We start from the raw sequence: 23,264 nt of genomic DNA, 5'->3' as shown, positions 1-23,264 counted from the left end.
AATTATCATCCTACTGACGCCGACACGAGACCAAATTTATTGATGTTTTTGATGCTTGAGTGAACTGTCGAATTTTAATACAGCTATGCTTGGCTAGCTGAGTATCTGTCTATTCTTATACAACTATAAAGACAAGTAATACATAAAAATATGTTTTTATGTTAAACGATTTTTAACATATTGTATAGTAATCAAGATAAAGAATGCGCACCAAATATGAGATCAATCGGACGTGAGGAAGAGGGTTAAATGCCTATTACAAAATTTGACTAAAACAAACAAACAGGTCAAGCTCAATAAAACCATTTACATACTAGCTAAAACCGAATAATTTCATTTGCAAGGTATTTCTTTTTTCTGCCTTTCTCCTAAATTACTTAATATAGCCACAATATGTACATGTGTAATCTTTTCACGACTATTCCTATCATCCGATTACACTCTATTATTTCTTCACACAAAATATATTACATAATGTTTTAACTTTAATTCTTTTTTAATTAACCGAGAGGAGTTTGTCTTGCAACAAATAATACCTACTATAAAATGACATTAATAGAATTATATAAATTCGCAATCCTGCAATTACCCAGATATTACAAGTTGGCGAATCAAACGAAGGACAAGTAATCATTACGCATAATAACCAATCAGCGAACAAAAACACTATGACACGAGTGTGTTGACTTAATTAAATCATTGTTTGTGACAAAATGCTTCATCAATGTCATTGTGTGGTACAAGTTAGAAGGTTGAAGCGTTCATACTTAGAATTGAGATAATTATGATTAGTTATTCATTATTGATTAATTAATGAATATTATCCATTTAGATATCGTTTAATGTCAGCATGATAATTTAGATACGATTGATGAATATTGTTGATGGTAGAAAGATGGTGTGTAGGAATCGAATTACTTGGCATTCGATTGTCTAAGTGTCTCCCAATGGAAAATTGATGTGTACTTTGTTGTCATGCAATAATTTAATTTTTAATTAAAATGAGAAATAACACTTAAACTAGTCGCCATTATTTCCGCAGATAGCTTTGATAAAAATGGTAATATGTTTATCAGTATAATATATAAATCTGATCAATTAGTACCAGATAATGATGTCAATAAAATACATTTTTCTTTTAACATAAATTAATAAAAATAAATCAGATGAAACATAATACCATCTTGATAAGACATAAAACTTTATGTACTTTTAATATGTCGTTTACCCTTGAAACAACTGTCGCCTCTTCGCTACTCGATTTTACAAATTCACGAGCAACAAAAAGCCTACTTAATTTCCCAACACAAAATCAACTCGAATAATAAATCGATTAATTTAAAACAAAACTTGGTAATAAATCCATAAAATTTAACGGCAGTTGACGAAAGCCTTTACCTTGGACCAAACGACATACAAGTTGAAATTCTACAAGAGCCAACCGGAACGCCTTGAGCTTCTTCGAACGAAATATGTTTCATTGACGTATATAAGCGAACAGTCGTAAATACCATTCAGATGATAATCATTTAATCCAATTTAGTATTAAAAAGTTGTTTTCTGATTCTTATGCTATTATTGTATCGTGAATATTACGAAACTTGCTTCGAAGTGCCTATAAAAAACAACAACGCAATTTCTTTTATTAGAGCAAATTGCTATGCGTTTTATGACAGAGTACAATTCATCTTTAATTAGGCACTTTGGAAACGTGAAGATTGAATTGTCCGTTTGTCTGTCAGTGGAGCTAGGTGCTCGTTCCAAAATGAAGTTTCGAGAGAGATAGATATAAACTCCATCGTTCTTCTTTTAAAAATTATTTGCCGGCCAATAAACTAACCAATCGCAGATCCGCACGCGCACACACTCTCGTTTCGTTTTCGTTAATCATAAAGCAAACTTGTTCTAAGGCCCCTGAATAAAACAATGCACTCGTAACTTAGTTTCAACTATTATGACCTGGAAATTTCCACTAATCTAGCTTTTTATGACATAGTTTCTATAGAAATATTTATATTAGTTATGATATATGATAAATTATGCATTACATATATTATGTAACGTTGAATTTTGAAGTTTTCCACATTGAGAGATCTAAACAAATCTAGGCTATGCCACACAAGCATTTTCTAGATGCGCCAACGTAAATAAATAATGAATTAGAGATTAGATTACATAAGTAAAGACGCATTTAATTTATTGACATATAAATGTTAATGACATTGTTCGTTGCATAAAATACAATGATTAATGGGTACGCATGATGTCAAACAGTGGTCAGCAGGTCAAATACTTTGAAGCTGATGTTATGACACATGACCCTGACACAGAGATTTAAATCACCTAAGATTAGGGGAGAAGATTATCCCCGATTAAATATAAGCTATATAAATTGTTCACGAACTCTGAATATGGACGTTTTAAAATTTGAACTAAGTATGACCATTAGAATCCATGAATAGCGCTTTGTATGGATAAAATATCAGTACAGGACCATTTTAGATTATTTAGTATTTTTGTCACATGGTCATTTAGTACTTCTAGGAAACATATTAAACAATCTATCGAGTGTTATAGATTACATAATTTTAAATCCAAATTTTCTATTATTCCAGAGGCTGTCACTGCACCTAGCAGTGGTGCTGCTTGCAGTGTACCACACGTGCAAGGCAGAGCCCCGAGTGCCGCGAGCGATACAGTTCAGCTCGAATCAAAACTATGCTGTAATTGGATCTCCAATTTCTGCTAACCTTGACGAGGATGGGTATTTCTATCCGAAGCCGAAGATCCCCTTCCCGCCGCCGCCACCGCCGCCGCCTCCGACCAGGCCACCACCACCACCACCACCGCCACCTACCAGGCCACCTCCACCACCACCACCGCCGCCAACTAGGCCACCACCACCACCAGTCACAAGACCACCGATAACTCAAACTACTGGATATTATTATAATACTCCGAGCATACCATTTGAGATACCTACTACTCGAAGACCGCTTCCTCCCCCAACAACAAGGAGGCCTCCACCCCCTCCTCCACCACCTCCGACTAGGCCACCACCACCTCCACCACCACCACCAACAAGGCCTCCACCACCACCACCGCCGCCACCAACTAGACCACCACTAACTACAGGATACACATATCCAACACCACGCATCACATTCCCGCCACCAACAAGACCCCCACCTCCTCCACCACCACCCCCCACGAGGGCTCCCTCTACATACCTGCCACCTCCTCCACCAACTAGGCCACCACCTCCTCCACCACCACCCCCAACTAGACCACCACCTCCTCCACCACCGCCACCAACTAGGCCACCACCTCCTCCACCACCGCCACCAACTAGGCCTCCACCACCACCCACAACTAGGAGACCTCCTCCGCCACCACCACCTCCTCCAACTAGACCACCAACTTTAAGGACAACTGGCTACACTTACCCCACGCCACAAGTACCTTTTACCTACCCAACAACAACAAGAAGGCCTTACATTCCACCTGTAACACAGCCTACTACTCGTAGACCATTTCCTCCAGTAACATATCTGCCTCCGACTACGACGAGGAGACCTCCTCCTCCACCACCACCACCAACTAGGCCACCAACACCTCCGCCAACTAGACCCCCGACTTACAGAACACCCTCCACATACCTGCCACCTCCTCCACCAACAAGGCCTCCTACTCCTCCGCCAACAAGGCCACCTCCTCCACCCCCCACGAGGGCTCCCTCTACATACCTGCCACCTCCTCCACCAACAACAAGGAGACCTCCACCACCTCCACCACCACCACCAACTAGGCCACCCCCTCCTCCACCACCGCCACCAACTAGGCCTCCACCACCACCCACAACTAGGAGACCTCCTCCGCCACCACCACCTCCTCCAACTAGACCACCAACTTTAAGGACAACTGGCTACACTTACCCAACGCCACAAGTACCTTTTACCTACCCAACAACAACTAGAAGGCCTTACATTCCACCTGTGACACAGCCTACTACTCGTAGACCATTTCCTCCAGTAACATATCTGCCTCCGACTACGACGAGGAGACCTCCACCACCACCACCACCACCAACTAGGCCACCAACACCTCCGCCAACTAGACCCCCGACTTACAGAACACCCTCCACATACCTGCCACCTCCTCCACCAACAAGGCCTCCTACTCCTCCGCCAACAAGGCCTCCTCCTCCACCCCCCACGAGGGCTCCCTCTACATACTTGCCTCCTCCACCCCCAACACCACCACCAACAAGACCCCCGCCCCCACCACCACCACCACCGACCAGGCCACCACCACCTCCACCACCACCACCGACCAGGCCACCACCACCCCCACCACCACCACCAACCAGGCCACCACCACCACCACCACCACCACCGACTAGGCCACCACCTCCAGTGACACCACCACCAATCAGGACAACAGGCTACGACTACCCAAAACCTAAAGTGGAGTTTACTTTCCCAACGACGGTTAGACCTCAGACCCGGCCCCCGATCTATATTCCTCCAAAAACAAAAGCACCAGAGTACCTTCCTCCCCCTACGACCAGACGGCCAGTATACACACCCCCTCCAACTACACGAGCGCCCCCTGTATACATTCCCCCCTCGACTACCCGAGCGCCCCCTGTATACATCCCTCCCCAAACCACGAGGCTTCCAGTCTACATTCCCTCCACGACGAGAAGACCATTCACGACTCGACCTCCATTCGTCGAAGACAAGGGCTATTTCTACGACCGACCATTGGTACCATTCGTATTTTAACTTAGCTTAGTGTAGAAACCTGACGCATCATTTAAAAGTAATATGATACAATACATCACTCGTGTTGTTGTTTGTAGTTGCAATCCCAACTCGTACAAGTGTAATTTTTCTTGTGGAAAAAGTATTAATTTATACGAAATTGGTATTGCAACTACTGACAGATGTAATTTGTTAGTAGTCACAGAAACAGCAATATTTCATTATCGACATTGAATCAGCAAATACATTAAGTTAATGAACTTAGCAAATTATCTGGCTTTAACAAATCATTAACTGTCACATTAAAGAAGACATTTATTTAAATTTTACTACAAATCGTAAATATTGGAATTGTTAAGTAATGAGAATTAATTGATGCGATCAGGTATTAAATAAGTTGCCATAAATTGTGATACCAAACGAGTACTACGTACTTACAGTCGCAATAATACTATAATAATACTTTGTTAATAACTGTTTGTTTATGTATTAGTAACTAGTTATATATATTGTAACGGTAATACTCATAAAAATCGAAACGCGGAAACACTGCCTTCAACTAATTCTACGTTTAAGATTGTAAAATATTTTTTTAAAATAAATAAAAATTAATAAAATACTTGTAGTTTCTTTTGAACCTTTTGATAATGCTATAGCAGTCGACAAATGACATGTTACAGATGTCAGAAATCGCACATAGTCTATCGACGAGCAAATCAACGGATGACGTCATAAAATCCTACATCGCACATATGAAGTTTACATGCAGATAAACATGGATAGAAAATCCCAACGAAGAACGGTGGGACAGAAAGCCCACCAGGCATGATCACCTCGCCTGGTCAGAGCATCCTCCTTTTCGTAGGGAACTTTACTCACTGTTCTCTAAATTGAAAATGAGAAGAACATTTAGAATATCCTATCTTGATTTTACTATTAATTGCTACGTCATTGAGCGAGGCCTGTTAATGAAGACGATAAGTACACATACATAAATTACCAATTCCAATACACAATGACAGCACTTTTGTATCCATTCATCTTATTGAATCCAAGATCACTGTGAAAGTACAAGAAACATTGAATGATCATGATTATTCTAACCAAAAACTAAGTTTCATTTTCTTATACTTCTTATCCAATAAATCAACGCAGATCGTTGAAGCGCGACGCTCGACGACGCACTACTAATTCATTATCCGACTTAATGAGCTACGGACTTAGGAATTCCAGTGTTCCTAAGTGAAAATTCAGAAAGAAAAGAATGACATGTTGATGTATTAGGTCTGTTATGCATCAATTTATCAGAACATCAGAGGTTCATCAATCTTGTATATAATTATATGTAAAGTAAGCGTCAACGTTGTCAGTTTTGTATATAACTTTACTTACTATGCATGTATTTATATATGTACTCGTACATAACAAATTGGTCTGTCTTCATGCTATAGTGACACGAGAATGGCATTAAGACTTAGGCCATTGTGTCTCATTGAAAATTGCTTCTTTTAATTGTTTTTTTTTATTTTTGTTATTTATTCGAAAAAATCTATTACCAGGATCAAATAAAGTGAAGTGCGTTTTCTTCACAAGGAAATATGAAACAAAGACTATTGATATCGAAACTAGGTACAGTTATGTTATGAATCCCAATTTTGTTAAAGCAAATGTATTGCCATATACCAAGCTCCAATTAAGACCCCGTACCATAGTTGGACATTATCGACTACCCCATCAAACATCAAAACATCGAAACCCTATAAAAAAGTGACGCCGGTATGCCTTTGAAGCTCGGAGCTGCGGACTACCTAGCGGGTTTACCGGGGCTCCGGCTCGAAAAGCAGGAGAAGGAACGGGGTAGTTTTTAGTCAGTATGAGTATGACACTCTCTCTCGCCTCACCCAAGGCGGGAGAAGTTATTGCATGATATTACCCCTGAAAAAAATTCTATTAAAATTCTATTAAATCACCACGTAACAACAGTTTCCTCAGAGAGAGTATAAATACAAAGCAACAATGTATCACGGTCCGTCACAATAAATCCATTAAACTGTATTACTTCCAGTTGTCCATCATTGCTACGTATCGACAGCCGTATGGATTAGAAAGTTCATTAAAATTGTAATAATTGTAATCAGTATACTGTAGACTGTAGGCCTCTTACGTAATGTGTACTGTAACTGTAAACAATACACGTGAGAGTTTTTGTTGTGTTCTAATTCTAATAATGTTTGTAATTGAAAAAGGTTTGTTTAGATAATATCATTTGGATAAATGATTGCAAAGAATGAATATGGTTGGTGAAATGTTTTATTGAAGTTGTAGATTATCAAAAATTTTCCTACATCCCATATATAATTTTACCTGCGAATAAACATGGATAGAAAATCCCAACGAACAACAGTTGGGTAGAAATCCCGCCAGGCATGATCACCTCATCTGGTCGAAGGATCCAACAAGTCCCTGCAAAAAATAATTATCAAAGAGTTACAATTATTGTTACACTGCTATCAGAGACAAAACGAAGCAAAATGCATTTTAAAGACAAATCTGTCTTCAGATAGTACTTATAAGTTGTGCTATCCTTGATATTTATTCATGGTTTTTATGCTGCCAGTATTATAGTAGGCCTTATAAGTCTCTCAAAAGTTGACATAGCGATCTTATTCTTCTTCTTCATAATCTTCTTTGCTGAAGGTAAAGTTCATAGATTTTCAATGGAACGATGTCCATCGTGAGACATCCTGAATGAAGTTGTTAGCATGGCGATAGTGAGACATCCTGAATGAAGTTGTTAACATGGCGATAGGTCCCCTAAAAATATAACATACAAAGATATTAAATATACCTATACAAGGTAGTACTATAAAGCAGACTAGAAAAAAAATCAGCATATCGACCTCCTCATATCCGAATAAATTCGAAAGATTTTCCACATTACTGCATTGTTATAAAGTCGATTTTTGAAAGCTTGATTTTTATATTAGTGCTTGGCAAATCTATGGTACCGCTATAGATAATCCTTTGAGAGCAAAGAGCGTAAACTGAAATGAAACTTGATAATAATATATTGCAGTGGGTAATTAAAATTGATAGCAATACGAAGCGCTGCACTCAACCGCGGTAAGTGGAGCTCGTTCGGTGCTATCACAATGTGCTGAGATAAACATCTCTAGAGTCTTAGCGCATTAGGATAGGTATAGACTAATACAGAGACTGAATAATGTTTTGTGATATAGGATTTTATGAAGGACTTAAACTTTAAAACTATGATCGCAAACCCACCTGCCAAGCGCCAAGAGCCAAGAGATTAGTGCGGGTCTGCGGATTATGAACAAGGGTGTCTCGCCGCTTGGCCAGAACCAGACCCGTGCGTGCGGCGCGTCGCGTTCCGGGCGTGAGGTAAAGAGCCGTCAGACCACCACAGGTGGGGCTCAGTAGGGCTGATGCTTGATCCGGAGCTGCGGACTACCTAGCGGGTTTACCGGCTCGAAAAGCAGTAGAAACGGGGTGGTTTTTAGTCAGTAAGAGTCGGACACTCCCTCTCGCCTCGCCCAAGGCTGGAAAAGTCATTGGACGATTTTCCCCTCTTACAAAAAAAACTTAAGAGATTACGACAGTCCTCTTACGTGGAAGAGGCGAGGCCATCATCTAGCTGTGGACAGTAATGCAATAAGGACTGAATTACTGCAGTGTTCAGTTTTTAGAGCACATAAAACAAAGACTTGAATTACTGTTCAGTCTTTGTTTCAAGGCGTTAGTCATTTTTGATGTGTTTAGCTTATGAAACCATCGTCGCAAAAGTGTGCTAGTAAACTACTATCCTGGCTTCATTTTTTTTTTTCAGAAAGACATGTTTGTAACTTTCATGCGTGAAAAGATTGATGACTTGATGAAGCGAAAGAAGTAGTAGTTATGTATGTAAAAATCGTAACAATTGGTGTTCCATAGTCTCTTTCTATCCCCACGGGAGACTGACATAATGTCTGAGGTTATGTATGTAAATAGTGATCTTATATACTTACCCTAACACAATTAAGATTTACGACAGATTGATACACACCAAAGCTCACATAAACCAATAGATAATCGCATTACACTTATGTACGTAGATATTAATCGTTACTTACTCGTATTATAATGAAATATGGTTACTTTAATGATATTTTTTGTTTACAATTTGACTTTTATGTGACACGTTATTGCTTTAGAATAAGATTTGTGGTTAAAGATGATTGTATTTGTAAATGCTATCATTTAGATTAGATGATAATCTCCGTGAATACAATAAAAGTCTGTATTGCATTATCCAAAAACGAATCACACGATTGCACTAAAAGACATAAAACATAAGTTTAATCGTAACATTCACTTCACACGCATAGAAAGCGATTTACAGCCAAACAGACAAATGGTCATAAAAGTGTAATTTGTCCACTAAGCAGTGGATGTCCGGCCGTGACATGATGCAACATGTCAACGTCACAGAAATTCGCGATACAACACTCTCTACACTTACCCAAATGAGCCGAGCAATTTATGAGATAAGAGCACATAAAATAAACAAAAATTGCCCGTTTATTAACCTTACAATGTAAGTTTTGAGAACATAGGTAGTGATGTGAATACATTACATATTATAATTGCGATTTTCACTGGTGTTACGAATATTCGGTCGTGTGGGAGCGGTGGCCGGCACGCTCCAGTGCTCTGCGTCCGCGCATCGTGCTGGCTAGTGCTGGGAAAGTTATATCTATAGATATCGATATGTTTTATTTTCACGAATGTAAGATAAACAATGAGAGTAATATATTAAAAAAAAACGGTTTGAACAGCATGCAATAAAAGAATTATGGTTTTTAAATTAAAATATGTGAAAACTCTTTTAATTGCCTATTGTTTGATGTATAAAATATTTTGTGAAAATGTTTCAATTTAGTAAAACTAACAATCGAAATATTAATCCATCTCAAGAATCATAAAAAGCGGAAGATTCATATATCAATTAACTCTAAATTTAATTTTAAATCACAATTAATATTATTCAGAGACTTTAAATAAATGCATCTACTAGAGTAAAACAAACATATTATTTATCGATAACAAACAAACACTAAAGCCCCAACCCTACAATCTCAAAGGAAAACATTATCGTAGCTCGAAGAATCCGTCACATTTTCTAGTGCGGACGCGGCGCGTGCGCTCCAACTCACAAACAAACCATTCTTGCAGTAGTGATGTGTCGGTAACATGTCTAGTGAGGGCTCAGTGACGTCCAGTGGATCCCGGATCCGACAATTCGGGCTGTACAGGACTATCGATGCTAGGACCGAGGAGTTTTTAAGATCTTCCAGGAAAAGGCAGATAAGGCAAGGATGCGCCTGCGCTGCTATTTCTACCGCGATCACAGTTACCGTTGTCGTTGTAAGTATTGTTATATTTTATTTTCATTTTTTTAAGATAATTATAATTATATTTGTGTGTAAATGTTGTGTTAAATTTTTATGTGAATGTGAAGTCAAAGGTTTGTTTTAAATGTGTTTACCAAGTGTTTATTTATGTTTTGTGTATGACAAGCAATAAATAATTTTATATGTTTTGCATACTTAGTTAATGAATTTACAAAATAAATGTGTAAGTGTGTCTCACGTACTTGTATTGGCTAAAGCGTAGGTAAAGCAGACGGTTATGAAATGTTCTAATGTTAAGGATAGGACTAAGTAAAAGCCATGAAGGTCGCAAAATCGTAAAATTTTCGATTTCAGAACTTACTAACATTAACATAAAGGATATTATTGTCTTAGTATGTTTTGAGTGATAACTTGATTAATGTAAAATGTATATCTGTGTAGAAACCTGTGTAATTGTTGATGATATCGACATAAATGTATTGTCTTATGATTAGTGATACTTTTAGTGCTCCTCTCGCCTGTGATTTATGATATTGTTCCTAGTAAAGGCATTCTAAATTTGCGAAATCTATGATTTTGTTACAAATAATAATGCTTTAAAATTAAAGGGCATAATCTATTTTGCAATGTCTGATTAAGTTAGTAGGTGCGTATGACTAACTGATAATTTAATATATTTGTCGTACAATGCGTTAAAATATGTAAATAAATCAGTTAAACAAACAGATAATGCTGTGAAATAGATCTTTATGTAATAAAGCTAAAATGTAAAGTTGAATATGTCTCATTACTTTCGATTCAAGAACTAACATCTTAACACACGTTTTATTTGACATTTTCAATTCTATATTATGTACAATTATTTGATGATAATGTTATTTTTGAATACATTTAAATAGTGTACGCCTAATGGGCATTTTGTGTTACTATAATAAAAATTGTAAGTCCTATTGTATAACCAAAAAGCACACATAAGCAAAATTAAATACTTTGACTTAGGTAATGATCAAATACTTTGAGATTTTAGGTTATGACTAAATATAGTTTTAACAATTACGAAATACAAGATATGTTCTTAAACTAATATATTTTACACGTATAAAAGAATTATAAAGAAAACAAGGACTGAGAAACCAAATATAGACCTGAATATTGTTAAATAGCTACTATTTTCAGTACAATTTTGATTACCACGATAAAAATACAAGTCATAAAAATGTCTAGCTAAGCCTTTCAATTGTCGAAAGAAGCCCCGACGGCCAATGTAATTGACAGAAGAAAGCATAACATATCATCGCAACAGAAACAGCTGCAATAAATTAACAAAGGAAAAAACTAAAAAGAGGTTTGCAAGGAAATATTATCAGCAGCACAGTAGTGACAACAGCATACGAATATTGTTTACAAACTAACATATAAACACATTGTCTCAAATTATATAAACATTGGCCAATGATGTAGTGCCCATTGTAATTTTTGTTGTGCGTTTAAATTAATTGTTTGGCTCGGTACATACATTGAGAGAGCCTACATTTTGTCAAAGTATTTGATTACATAAAAGTTATTTGTGTCTTGTATGGCTATTGTTTCAGTTTACTGTGTTTATTAAGTCCGGTTTATATTGATTAGGCACTATGTAAACTATTTGTTTATGTGTAAACCTGTCTTGAGCATAGATTGACATGTTTTTATTTTAAGATTTAGTTAAAAATGTTGGATAGTAGTTACATGAGTTTTTGTTAGTAACATGGAGCTATAAAACATTTTCCAACTAGAATCTTTTGAAAATAATAAATACTTAAATGTAATGTTAACTAAATCCGTTTGAAAGTATGAAACACTAGCTTCTGCCTGTGGCTTCGCCTGTATTTCCGTAGGATAAAAACTAGCCAATATATTATTCCAAACCATAACCTATGATGATAATGATATTGCTGATCGAAATTTCATCCTTATTCGTTCAGCCATTTCAAGTAACAAACATATACACAAACTTTCACATCCTTATATAATATTAGTATGATTAGTTATTCCTTCAGGTCTACCAATTAGTAATGAGTTTCACAGAACAAACAATTGTTCACCGACAACCAATATCCTTCCAAAATTAACAGACACAAAATAATCATAAACTAGTCATAATTTCCTTTGATTTTGTTATGGCGTCAGTACCTCGAATAATATTCCAAACACGTTGTCATTTGTGTACACAATAGTTAGCGTTTGTTGCCTTTTTGTCAACTTTTTTATTTGTAAACACTTATTATACAGCGATTAGTTATTCGCTTCCTTTATTAACGCCACGCCATTTTTAGCGATGCGCGTCCGAATAACCAATTTAGGTAAACGTTTTGCCTGTTATTTAATTGAAATTTAGTATTGCCGCCGATCAAATAACGATATTAGCACAGTTTATTAACTTATGAATTATTTAAAAAATAGGCTCTCGGTACCCATAATTTGGCCCTTCTTTAATATTATACCGCCAATCGATGGAGCTATACAACCTACATAGCTGCGTCCCTCTTGCACTGATCAGTGATCGACCATTCTGACACAATTGTAATAGCAGACTAAGGCCCCTGGTCGCTTCATGTCCGACTAGGGCGCCCTCTGCCGACGACCTTTAATATTGTCATTATTGTTTTTAGTACTGAATCAGCTTAGAGTTAAAAATGTTTTGATTTATTGGAAAGTTACTATATAAATTATTAAAACTTCAAATCGTGGGATGCCAAAAAAAGAGTTTGATATGTAGTACTTTTCATATTTTGGATAAAATGCTTCTTAATACATGAGACCTATTATCTAATTATCCTGGTCAGTGAAAACTAAGTGCACACGTTTGCACTTAAACGGAATACATGCGTGACATTTACAGCCAAATGAAACATTATCTGCACACGATATGTTAGTGCGTTAAAAAGTAAATCACTCACACGTTTATTGCCCATTACCTATTACTGTTATTAATTCATAATCATGTTGTCATCGGCAGTTAAGTATTAAATAAGTTACTACTTCTTGTATAATTTATGAATATTATTCTTCTTTATACTTATATGTCATTGGGAAAGGTCTATGTTCAGCAGGGTGTCTTCAAAGTCAAAGACAAAATTATTTCAAATAGAGGAGGAAGGCAATTTTGCAAAGCAAGTTAGCTTTGAAAGTTAGAAGGTTGAAACTATGCATGTATGATCCTGGATGAGATAAGCACTAAATAGAATTTCCCTAAATTCCCTCTGGAACGGTAAAAACGCAAATCACCTATTTGTACTTATAAAGTCGCTGCTAGAAAGCTTGTTTAGTATTATAGTCTCATTTTTTTGAAGGGAGAAAATCATCCAAGTTTTTCTCCCGCCTTGGGTGAAGCAAGAGGGAGTGTCAGACACTCACTGAATAAAAAGAATCCTATTTGTCCTTATGCTTTTTGAGCCAGATCTCCGGCAATCCGGTAGTCCGCAGCAGCCAGATATAATAAATTGACACTAAGACTATTCTACTATCAAACCTTATCTATCCGGATCTGCGGACTACCTAGCGGGTTTACCGGGGTGGTTTTAAGTCAGTAAGAGTTTGATACTCCTACTCGCCTCGCCCAAGTCTGGATAAAAAAACCACCACTCAGTAAAGACAGTTTCTAGAAACGTCTAGGTACACCATCAAGAATGTCTGCCGTCCATCAACATTACTGTTCTACTTTGAAGGGCAAGTTGTCGCCGTAATTATAGGCATGAGAGACTCGTCAACTTTGTCTTTGAACGCTAAGCTACATGTGTGTGTTGTGACGCATCGACGTCCGTACACAACCGTGACCACTTTCCACCTCATGTACCGACATTTGAGTACATTTATACTTTAAATAGTAAATATGTACGGTTATAAACAAACCACTTTATTTACTATTTGCATTCTAAATTACGTTACGTACATTAAAAAATGTACGTTTGTTTTCAGTTATTTTTGAAATAAATAATCACTTGAATACATATTGTTATTTATAAATCTCTCACTGAATTAGATTAACGAATCACTGCTGTATTCTTACTCGGAAGAATACGGCAGTGATTCGTTAATAGCAGTAGCCTAAGGAGTAGTTTAAATGTCTCTACATGCAATAATTACTTAAACTATTTCTTAGTACGGTAACGATTTGTTTAAAAAACAATTTCTGAGGACTGCATTAAGTACTCATTAAATGATTCTGAATACGTTTGTCAGTCTCATTATTTTTACTTATTTATTTATGTATTCTTAAAAACAATATTCTATCCAATAAATGTCAATTTTTATTACTATTTAGTGCGTGTAGGCCACATTAAGCACGTATCTATTGCAGATACATAAAACAGCGATAGAATTCTTGGAACACCAGCTCGCGTGGTGAACAGAAATATACCACAGATAAATTATGGAAATAACATAAAATGCAAATATTTTATCTTCGAGCTGAACAACGTATGTACGTAGTTAACATATTGAGTGTGGTGTGCATACTTTCTGCTTTCTTCATCGGAGCAGGCGCACGGCGTGACGTCACTAGATAGTCTCTTGGCTAGTGTTTTAGTGAAAGGTTTTAAGAGAATTTAATGATCCTTAACACTACCACTTACATTACGTTGTTAATTTAACAATTTTTCTATACTTAATTTGTGTAATCAGACTACAGAATAATACTAATATTACTAATGATTAAATGATAAGTAAAGAATAATAAAATGTATCTTAAGTATAATAGTGTAAAATGTTATCAAGTCAAACATCTACCAGTAATTTAAATGTAAAAAAAATAGAAATAACAAAAATTAAACACATAAATAACGAAATAGTAATTAACATATTATACACAAAGGCGTACGCAAAAAATTATAATATTCATATTAGAATCAAAATTATATTGCAAATTTACGCACTCATAAAATCTGAATGACACAATAATAGTTCGCAATAACAATCTGTAATATTATATAGACCGTGAACAATGACTTCTTTTACATAATATCTTGTAATAGAAAAATATAGTTTATACATACTAAATCTCATTCAAAGTCATAAAGATTGGAATCGATGACAAATAAAGATTATTATGACGTTTTATTGTATATTAAGTCTTATATTAACGAGCTTAGAGTATGTTTTTATTAAAGATAGAGATGGATAATGTTAATTCTACGTTTATGTGGAAATTCAAGGAATTTCAGCAATTTTCTTTTACGTGCTTTGCTTTTACCCGGAGGTTTGAGACCCCCGTCTTAAACCTCCGGATTCGGCTTTTTCAGAGTTATATAAACTTTCTAAGATTATTTATACACCACTGAAAAACATCACGAGGAAACCTGAGGTTATAGTTTCTAATTGAGCAAGCGTGGTGATTAAATAATGTTCAAACTGACACAGCCGTGGGCAGCGCTGATCACCTACCATCGGGTGACTCGTTTGCTCGTTTGCCACCTATTCTATAAAAAAAGTGGCCACTTATAAGCTGTTGATTTGTGTGTGATATGTGATGTGATGCTAAATCTAAGTAAAGGTTAAATATTACTTAAGCTTAGACATGATACATTGATTGTTGTTAGTCTCCCATGAATAAGCGATGATAAATTTTTTGATGATGAAAATAATGTAATAATGCCTCGTTTTGTGTAATGACTATTGAGTTATTTATTAACTGTTCATTTTCACTAAGATTTTATGGTTTTCTAATAATGTGAGTTTAGTAACATCTCTCTACCTACGTTTGTGGTAAATCCTTCCTACGTAACTAACAATTTATGACTAATTGGTAAGTGTTTGTTATTACTTTTTTATATTTTTTTGCTATCAAATGGTACTATCGTTATCGTTGAAAGAAGTATAATTAAAAAATTCAATAAACATAATGTGTAAGTAATTTTTTTCTTTATTTTCAGACCGTGATACTAGTCTACGAGTACAGCATCAATTCACAAGCAACCAATGTCAATAAAAAAGTTACAACAAAACCCAACTGGATTGGTGTAATCAACGACAGCGATATCACATCCATAAGCTCTAAGTTTAATAAAAAAGTTAACTTTGATAGAACGACACTAAAATTATTGCCTATATTACTGAAGGCGTTAAACAAAAATCGGTATTTAGAGAAAATCTTAGAGGACTACTCGAGTTCCAGTCCACCTTTTGCAGGAAAAGATTCTACTGAAACATTTACAAGGAACATTTTTGCTAACTCCAAAAATTGGCTAAAGTTGCCAACAACAAGACACTACGCTGTTGATTACAAAACGTCACCATTAAGTTTCTGGAAGAATCCAACACAACGCCAAGATTATCTCACTAAAATAAGAAAGATAAGAGATTACCAAAGAATGTTGAACTATTTTGACAAAATGATCAATGATAAAAATGGCAGTAATCAGAGAAAAGACTTCGAATTCACTGAAAGGCCATTCGTTTCTGAGACAGCTCCCATGAAAAAATCCAAGCCCAGAAAAGTAGCACCGCATCAGCCTCCCGTACAATCAACGGAAGAGAGAAAGGAATATAAATCAGAGGAAAAGGGCGCTCATACTAGTTGCAGATGTCCGAAAAGATTAGGTAACTTGTTAAGTAAATTAATAGCCGGGATACAAGATATAATGCCTCATATTATCAATAATAAAGAAAGTTCTTCTCCTTGTAGTAAGACTAAATCAGTTACAGTCCCGACTCCACACAAAAGTGTTCAAGAAACTGAAAGAAAACCAAAACCCGATACAGGATTACTAACAAAAGAAGTATACACAGCGCATCCAGTAAGAACATATTTCGATAATGAACGTAAATCCAGGAGAAAATTTCAGAAACCAGAAAGATTTAAAACAACAACTAGTAAAATTATTACTTCAACTAGTACCACATATAGGACACCTTTAACTACTAGTACTATTACTCCTACCCGTACCACTACTAGTACCACTTCTAGTACGACATCAGACTCAACTACAACAACTAGAACGACTACAAGTACTACAGACACAACTCCTTCAACAACTTCAAGCACGGACACCTCCTCTACTGCTTTTACCACGCCTACAATGTTCACCTCCACAACTGAGCCCACTGCTACAACAACTGTTGACGATAAATCACTATCTGAAACTAAGGATAGTAAAACAAATTTTGAACAAAATACAGTACAGATGCCGACAAAAATGAATATGTTACTCTCTACCTTAGACGCAGACGAAAAACATATCTACGACTACGATTTCATATTTAAACCAACTGACATTTACTCAGAAACTTCAAAAAAATCAAACATAAAGACTCCAACAACAGAAATGTTTGTTCCAATCAAATTTATTGATTCTTCTCATGAAAGTACTACCACTGACAAATGGTTAGCAAGTGTAAGCTCACTTCGTCCGCGAATTAATGTTCCATTATTCAAAGAAGAAGAATACGATGATTACTTCATCACAACACCTAGCAAAAGTACTAGTGAACTGGAAAACTTCGAACTTCCTGATATGAAATTAATAAAAAATAAAATGTCAACAACTCTCAATAATCCTCAACCAACGGGATTTCGTGATAAAATGATTGGTAAATTGAAAACTACCAGTAGTCCGGCTAATAAACCGGAAGACTCAGATTTGGCGATGCGAAAAATGGCCGATTTAATATATTCGCCTCAAGAAAAAACTACAAAAGAAACAAAATATTCAACAGAAACTAGAGCTCCTGTTCCATTCTACGGAAGATACACTGATCCAACGTTACTTATTGACTTGAAAACAACTAATTCTATAGATAACAATAAAAACGCTAGAATCCCTCATTCAACTTCTTCAAAAGATACAAAAAGAATGTCCGAAGTGAAAATTGAAAATGAAGAGACAAAAATTAGCGGTGATGGACATATTAGTGAAAATGTATTAGACGATGAATTGCAAGAAGAATATGGTTATAGACTAGAAGTCACGACTAAAGTGCCCGACAAGTATTCAATGAGCCCACCCTTACCAGGAGATAGTAACAAAACTGGAAACGCAAATACAGTAAAAATGAAAACACCAAATAAGTTAGAACTGACAAAAAAGAAGGAAAAGCTCATGAACATCAACAAACAATCTAAATCAATGTTGCCTTCCATGAGGCCAATATACTTACAAATTCAGAGAAATAATGAATGGCGACAAGATGACCACGCCGATTACGATATTAATTTTAACAATAACATCTTTGATTTACCAAATATTAATTAGTTTACTCTAAATAAAATAATACTTAATCTTAATTATGTGGTATTCACTCTTTAAGATTTTTAAGGAATTATTATCGTATTTGGATCATTTGTTTCTTTGACCTCCGTTGGGGTTTGAATCTAATCCAAATTAATTTACATATCAATTGATATTCTTATTGAATAACTCCATAAGTTTAATTGTATATGACGAATAAAAATGTGTGAAGATCAGCGTCAAGATGCAGTTTTTATTTGCTGGTAATTTTTTTAGATGTCAATCCATGTTTTTACTTGTTTTCTGTTTATCTAAATTCTATTTGAAATCAAACAGACTACGACCTCTGTAGAAATTATAAGTTTAAAACAAAATTTAAAGATTAAAAGCGACAAACAAACCATTAAAAAAAACTGTACTTATGATGCAGTCAGTGTCTAACATTTTCTTTTTTTATTTCAGTAACTAATGCTCCTACACTTTAACAAATTGAAAATTATACACGTCAATAACAATTTTATCTTTCATTTTCAGGTAATTCTTCTGATCTACGAATACGCGATAGCTGTAGAATGGAGTTTAGTACAAAACAAACAAATCACGAACAGATCCGACGCCACCTGGAGGGACCAGCCTTTTGCCGACAGACTTGACCGCAGTTACTTTGGACTCGATCAAGATTATTATGAACGAATGCCCTTACTAATAAATGCTTTGCAAGAAAGCAGTTACTTTGACCCAACCATAGAAACAACAGGACCCTTCGCCAAGAGGCGATACAACATGACAATAATAAAACCGACAACCACGAAACCGACTTTTAAGCCGAGTTTAGTAAGAAGAACAAGCCCTCGACCCTTTTTCTTTGAATACAGAAGTCCCACTCCACTACCCTTTAGCAAAACTTACGGCTCAAGAAGTTGGATAGAACGATATCGAAACGAAGAAAGATTAAAAAATATTCGCCAAATAATAAAATATTTGGAAAACACAATTAACGCAAAGTCTGGAGACTTACATTCTAAGCCCTCAAGCACACACATTGCTTTTACAGGTGTTTATATTGAACCGATGCTAGATCATAAAGGCGTTGACACAGAACCCAAGTCAGATTTACAACAAGAAAGTTCAGAAAATATAAATCAGTTTAAATCGAACCATCTAGCAGATCCACTCTTCAATTTCAAACCAGAAAGTCCTGGAGAAGTTAATCTGTTAGCTGACGACTTTTTGCGATTTGCACCTGTTCCTACGCCGAGTCTGGATACTACGCACAAATATCCAATGTTCCGACAGATTCCATTCAACAAAAGGAATTGTCTGGGTAACAAATGCGAACAAAATTTTCCAAGTTCTATTGAAATAAAACCAACAGAGGCTCCACCACTGAGCACTACCAAATCATTTAGTGTTATGCTTAATTTGTTTCCCATTAAAAAGGAACCTACGACAACTGTGAAATCTTTAGATAGCATTTACCTTACAACTTCACGGCCTCTAATACAATTTAAAAGAAAGTCCAATGTTTTTCGACGAAGAATATTCACTCCTTACAAGAGACCGAAATATTTAAGTAACATTATAAATAAACAAAACAAAGTTGTGAAGCCTAAAGAGAATGAAAATAAAGAAACACCAACTGCAGAAGGTACACAAATGATAGTACATGTTAAAGTGTATAGTCCTGATGAAAAAACCGATTTGAAAAACGAAACAATCAAAAAGCATTTAACGATACCGTCAACACAAACCAATCCTTATACTACAAAGGCTCCTATAGAATTATCGTCATCAGAAATAGAGGATCATCACATAGGTAGCTCGGGTTACATACCAGTTGAAGCCAGTAGTACAGAACCAACTCTTCCAAAAGTGACAACCATATTACCATTCTTTGAATATACTACTGAGCATTGGCCAGCTCCAACTGAGGTATTTCAGTTTAATGCAGAAGACGCAAAAGTACCTAATCAGTATTTAGAATTAGAAAGAAGAAGTAATAACCGTCAAAATATACAGATTAGTAGACGGAATTCTGGCGAAGAAAAAGAAATCAGTGATCATGAAGAGCTGAGTACACTTATTGTTAAACTTAAAAATGAATACGTAAGAACCACTACAGAAGCTCCTTTGCTTAAAAGTACGGAGAAAGTAGAGGAAACCACAACAGAGTGGACGTATGTACCTCAAATAAATGGTCATTATAGAAACATTAATCAAAATTCAAAGAATGGTGATACTGAGTTGAATGCGAATCCAGAGAATAATAGAAAAAAACGTTTAGAGCAATCTGTATCGGGCTATCGTACTTATGTCCCAATGTATGTAGAAATTAAAAGAAATCATAGTCAAACTCCAACCAGTGATTCTGAGGATATTGTTGTTAACAAAGACAGTGAATAATGATATTCTTTCGTTGTGATTTTAATGTAAAATTTTCTATAGTAGTGTAATGATAATTTAGTTCTAATTGTAAATTTTAAAAGTACTTATTTATTTTCTGTGTCCCACCGACTTTACTTACTGCCCATTATTACGTGTCTCGTGCTGATTTCAACTTTGTGGGAACGTTTGTAAATAAAATAATAAATAATGGTAATCTTTGTTGTTTTATTTTGTCATGTGTCACAGTTTAGGGATCTTTTTATACCGTATGGAAAAATATACGACTTAATTTAAACCACATATTTGTTACCATCTTGGCTGACAATGTATGAAAAGTGAATGAAATTATTGAAGATCCAGATTATATAAACTTTTATGAGGATACACAATAAACCCAAATCCTTTTGAGTCATAGTATAATACATAAGTATGTAATCCGCTTTTAGCGCCACGATAATTTAACGGCAACATCCGGAACTAACGAGAATCGTGAAAGCTTCTCTACTCAATGCTCATACGCACAAACCGAAACGTTGTTCCGTCTGTATATAAGGCAGTTTGTTTCGCAATACATAGATGGCAGCACTATGTTACTTATTATTAAACGACTAATAAGATTTTTCATAAACCAGTAAGTAAATGAATAATAGTATCTAATGGGGGAGAACCCAAAAAGAAAACCTTTTTCAACTTAATATTAGGTATGTATGCCATCAGTTAAAAAAAGGTACACAAAGATAAATGTGGAAAGTACTTAGTACTTATAATCCCACCCAAAACATAAATGTGAAAGGCTTTCGATAATATTGGAATGCTTCGCCTATAAAAGTAGATCTAAATAGGGACCAAGTTCCATACACAGACCTCAGTTAAAAATGATATAACAAGTTGGCAAGTTTTCACACACTTTGTTATAAATTACTGTAATGAGTCAAGTATATAATTTTCTATTAAAACTTGCCAAGTTATATCATTTTTAACTGAGGTCTGTGTATGGAACTTGGTACTTATTTAGATCTCATTTCTTTTATAGGCGAAGCATTCCAATATTATCGAACTTGGCAACATTTATGTTTTGGGTGGGATTTCATTTATTTTTGTAAGGTTTATTTTCATTTTTTCTTATTTTACTTTACTTTGACTAAATACAAACCTTCGTAACGAATTTTTGGTCGGTACGACCATTGGATGATATAGATAATTTTTGGATAACCAAGCCAAACCACTTCATCCTACTCTGATTAGTTAAACAACGGACATACTTTTCACACTTTCCATAGCAACATACATTTTTGGTAAGTAGGTAATCGCCAAATCATATCATAGCACAACGTCATTGTACATATTGACTCACTCAAAAGTGAAAATAATGAGTAAGCGACATACTAGTCATCGATAGCATAATTTGAATGACGAAGTAAAAGTAGGTACCTTCAGTTCTTTTGTAAGTAAATAAATCGGATAAAAAGTGAAATAAAAGAAAAAAAAATGCTACAAGATCTGTGCTGGTCACGTTTGCAGCATGTCGGGCGAAATGTCGGCAAAACTTACAACTGAGTGGAGCCCACTCAACGTCAACAGAAGTTACGGCTGTCCCAGTATGAGGTGGCGGGACAAACTTGACACCTATGACAAGGATTGGCCGCAGAAAACTTTACACAGGGAGTAGTGGAAAGAGGGTAAGGAGGTGTTTGTCCTGCAGTGGGACGATCACAGCTGAAAATTACAAAATAATTAAAGTTACGTGATCAATAAAATATTTCAACCAATATTATAATGGAAACCGATGGTTAAAAGCCAGTTCTTTACATGGGACCCTTTCTCAATGACTAATATTGGATACCAAGCAAACAAATAAATCTCATTTATATATAAGCTCTAGTAACATACAATTTAAAAGATATAGGTACTTCTATATTCATCTATGAATAACATTGTAAGTGCATAACAAATACTGCACCAATGGAGGTCAGTGACCGATTAAATTAAAATTACAACGCTTGTCTACTGCCGGTATGAACCTGGCAATAATTTCGTTAGCATTTCAATTTGCCAGTTAAACCGTAAAATTTATGATCAAGGCCAATATGGGCAGTGAAAGATGAAATGTCTTAAACTATTTTTAGAACAAACATTGATTAGGTGATCATTCGGTATTTTAAACCAACTTGGCACCTGGGCTTTACGAGATTTTTTAATAGGTTAATTATAAAACCACTACTTGTCAGTGAATATAATAGTTACTATGTTTATTTTAATAAATAAACTATCTGCTAGATATAGTAGTTTCTACATTTTTACAGAGCTAAATACGTGAGCAATTCACACGCATGTGTTTTATAAGTCTAGTTGCATCTCGTTTTCCGTCAGGCGTCGGTTGTTACGTTGTTGCGCCAGTGAAAAACATCATCTTAGCGATGTGTCAGAAGTAAGGCAAACGATGCGATTTTCATTAATTGGTGACTGTCAGTTACACTTTATAGAAAAATACCGAACTG

General features: G+C 35.7%; 2 protein-coding genes across 2 annotated transcripts in view; both read left to right on the top strand.

The window, feature by feature from the left end:
* The window catches only part of LOC118282246 (basic proline-rich protein), a 33,945-nt gene extending 28,560 nt beyond the window's left edge, over window positions 1-5,385 (top strand). Inside the window, exon 2 of the mRNA XM_035603234.2 lies at window positions 2,616-5,385. Coding sequence (XP_035459127.2) covers window positions 2,616-4,787 — 2,172 coding nt within the window. The 3' untranslated portion in view covers window positions 4,788-5,385. The remainder of the gene's footprint in view (window positions 1-2,615) is intronic.
* A 4,547-nt stretch (window positions 5,386-9,932) lies between these two features.
* LOC118262102 (uncharacterized) lies at window positions 9,933-20,980 on the top strand. Its single transcript, XM_035573221.2, has 2 exons — window positions 9,933-10,190; window positions 18,916-20,980. The coding sequence occupies exons 1-2, from the start codon at window positions 10,017-10,019 to the stop codon at window positions 20,782-20,784; spliced, it is 2,043 nt and encodes a 680-aa protein (XP_035429114.2). The 5' UTR covers window positions 9,933-10,016; the 3' UTR covers window positions 20,785-20,980.
* The last annotated feature ends 2,284 nt before the right edge of the window (window positions 20,981-23,264 follow it).

The sequence above is a fragment of the Spodoptera frugiperda genome, chromosome 20 (genome assembly GCF_023101765.2).
Source record: "Spodoptera frugiperda isolate SF20-4 chromosome 20, AGI-APGP_CSIRO_Sfru_2.0, whole genome shotgun sequence".
NCBI lineage: Eukaryota > Metazoa > Arthropoda > Insecta > Lepidoptera > Noctuidae > Spodoptera > Spodoptera frugiperda.
Note: the sequence above shows the minus strand (reverse complement) of the source record. Positions and strands in the feature narration are given on the sequence as shown.

Bases quoted from the DNA above. Each gene is read 5' to 3' on its own strand.
- LOC118262102 (XM_035573221.2), top strand. From the start codon at position 10,017: ATGTCTAGTGAGGGCTCAGTGACGTCCAGTGGATCCCGGATCCGACAA. The intron at 10,191-18,915 runs GTAAGTATTGTT...TTTCATTTTCAG, and splicing joins TCACAGTTACCGTTGTCGTT to GTAATTCTTCTGATCTACGA.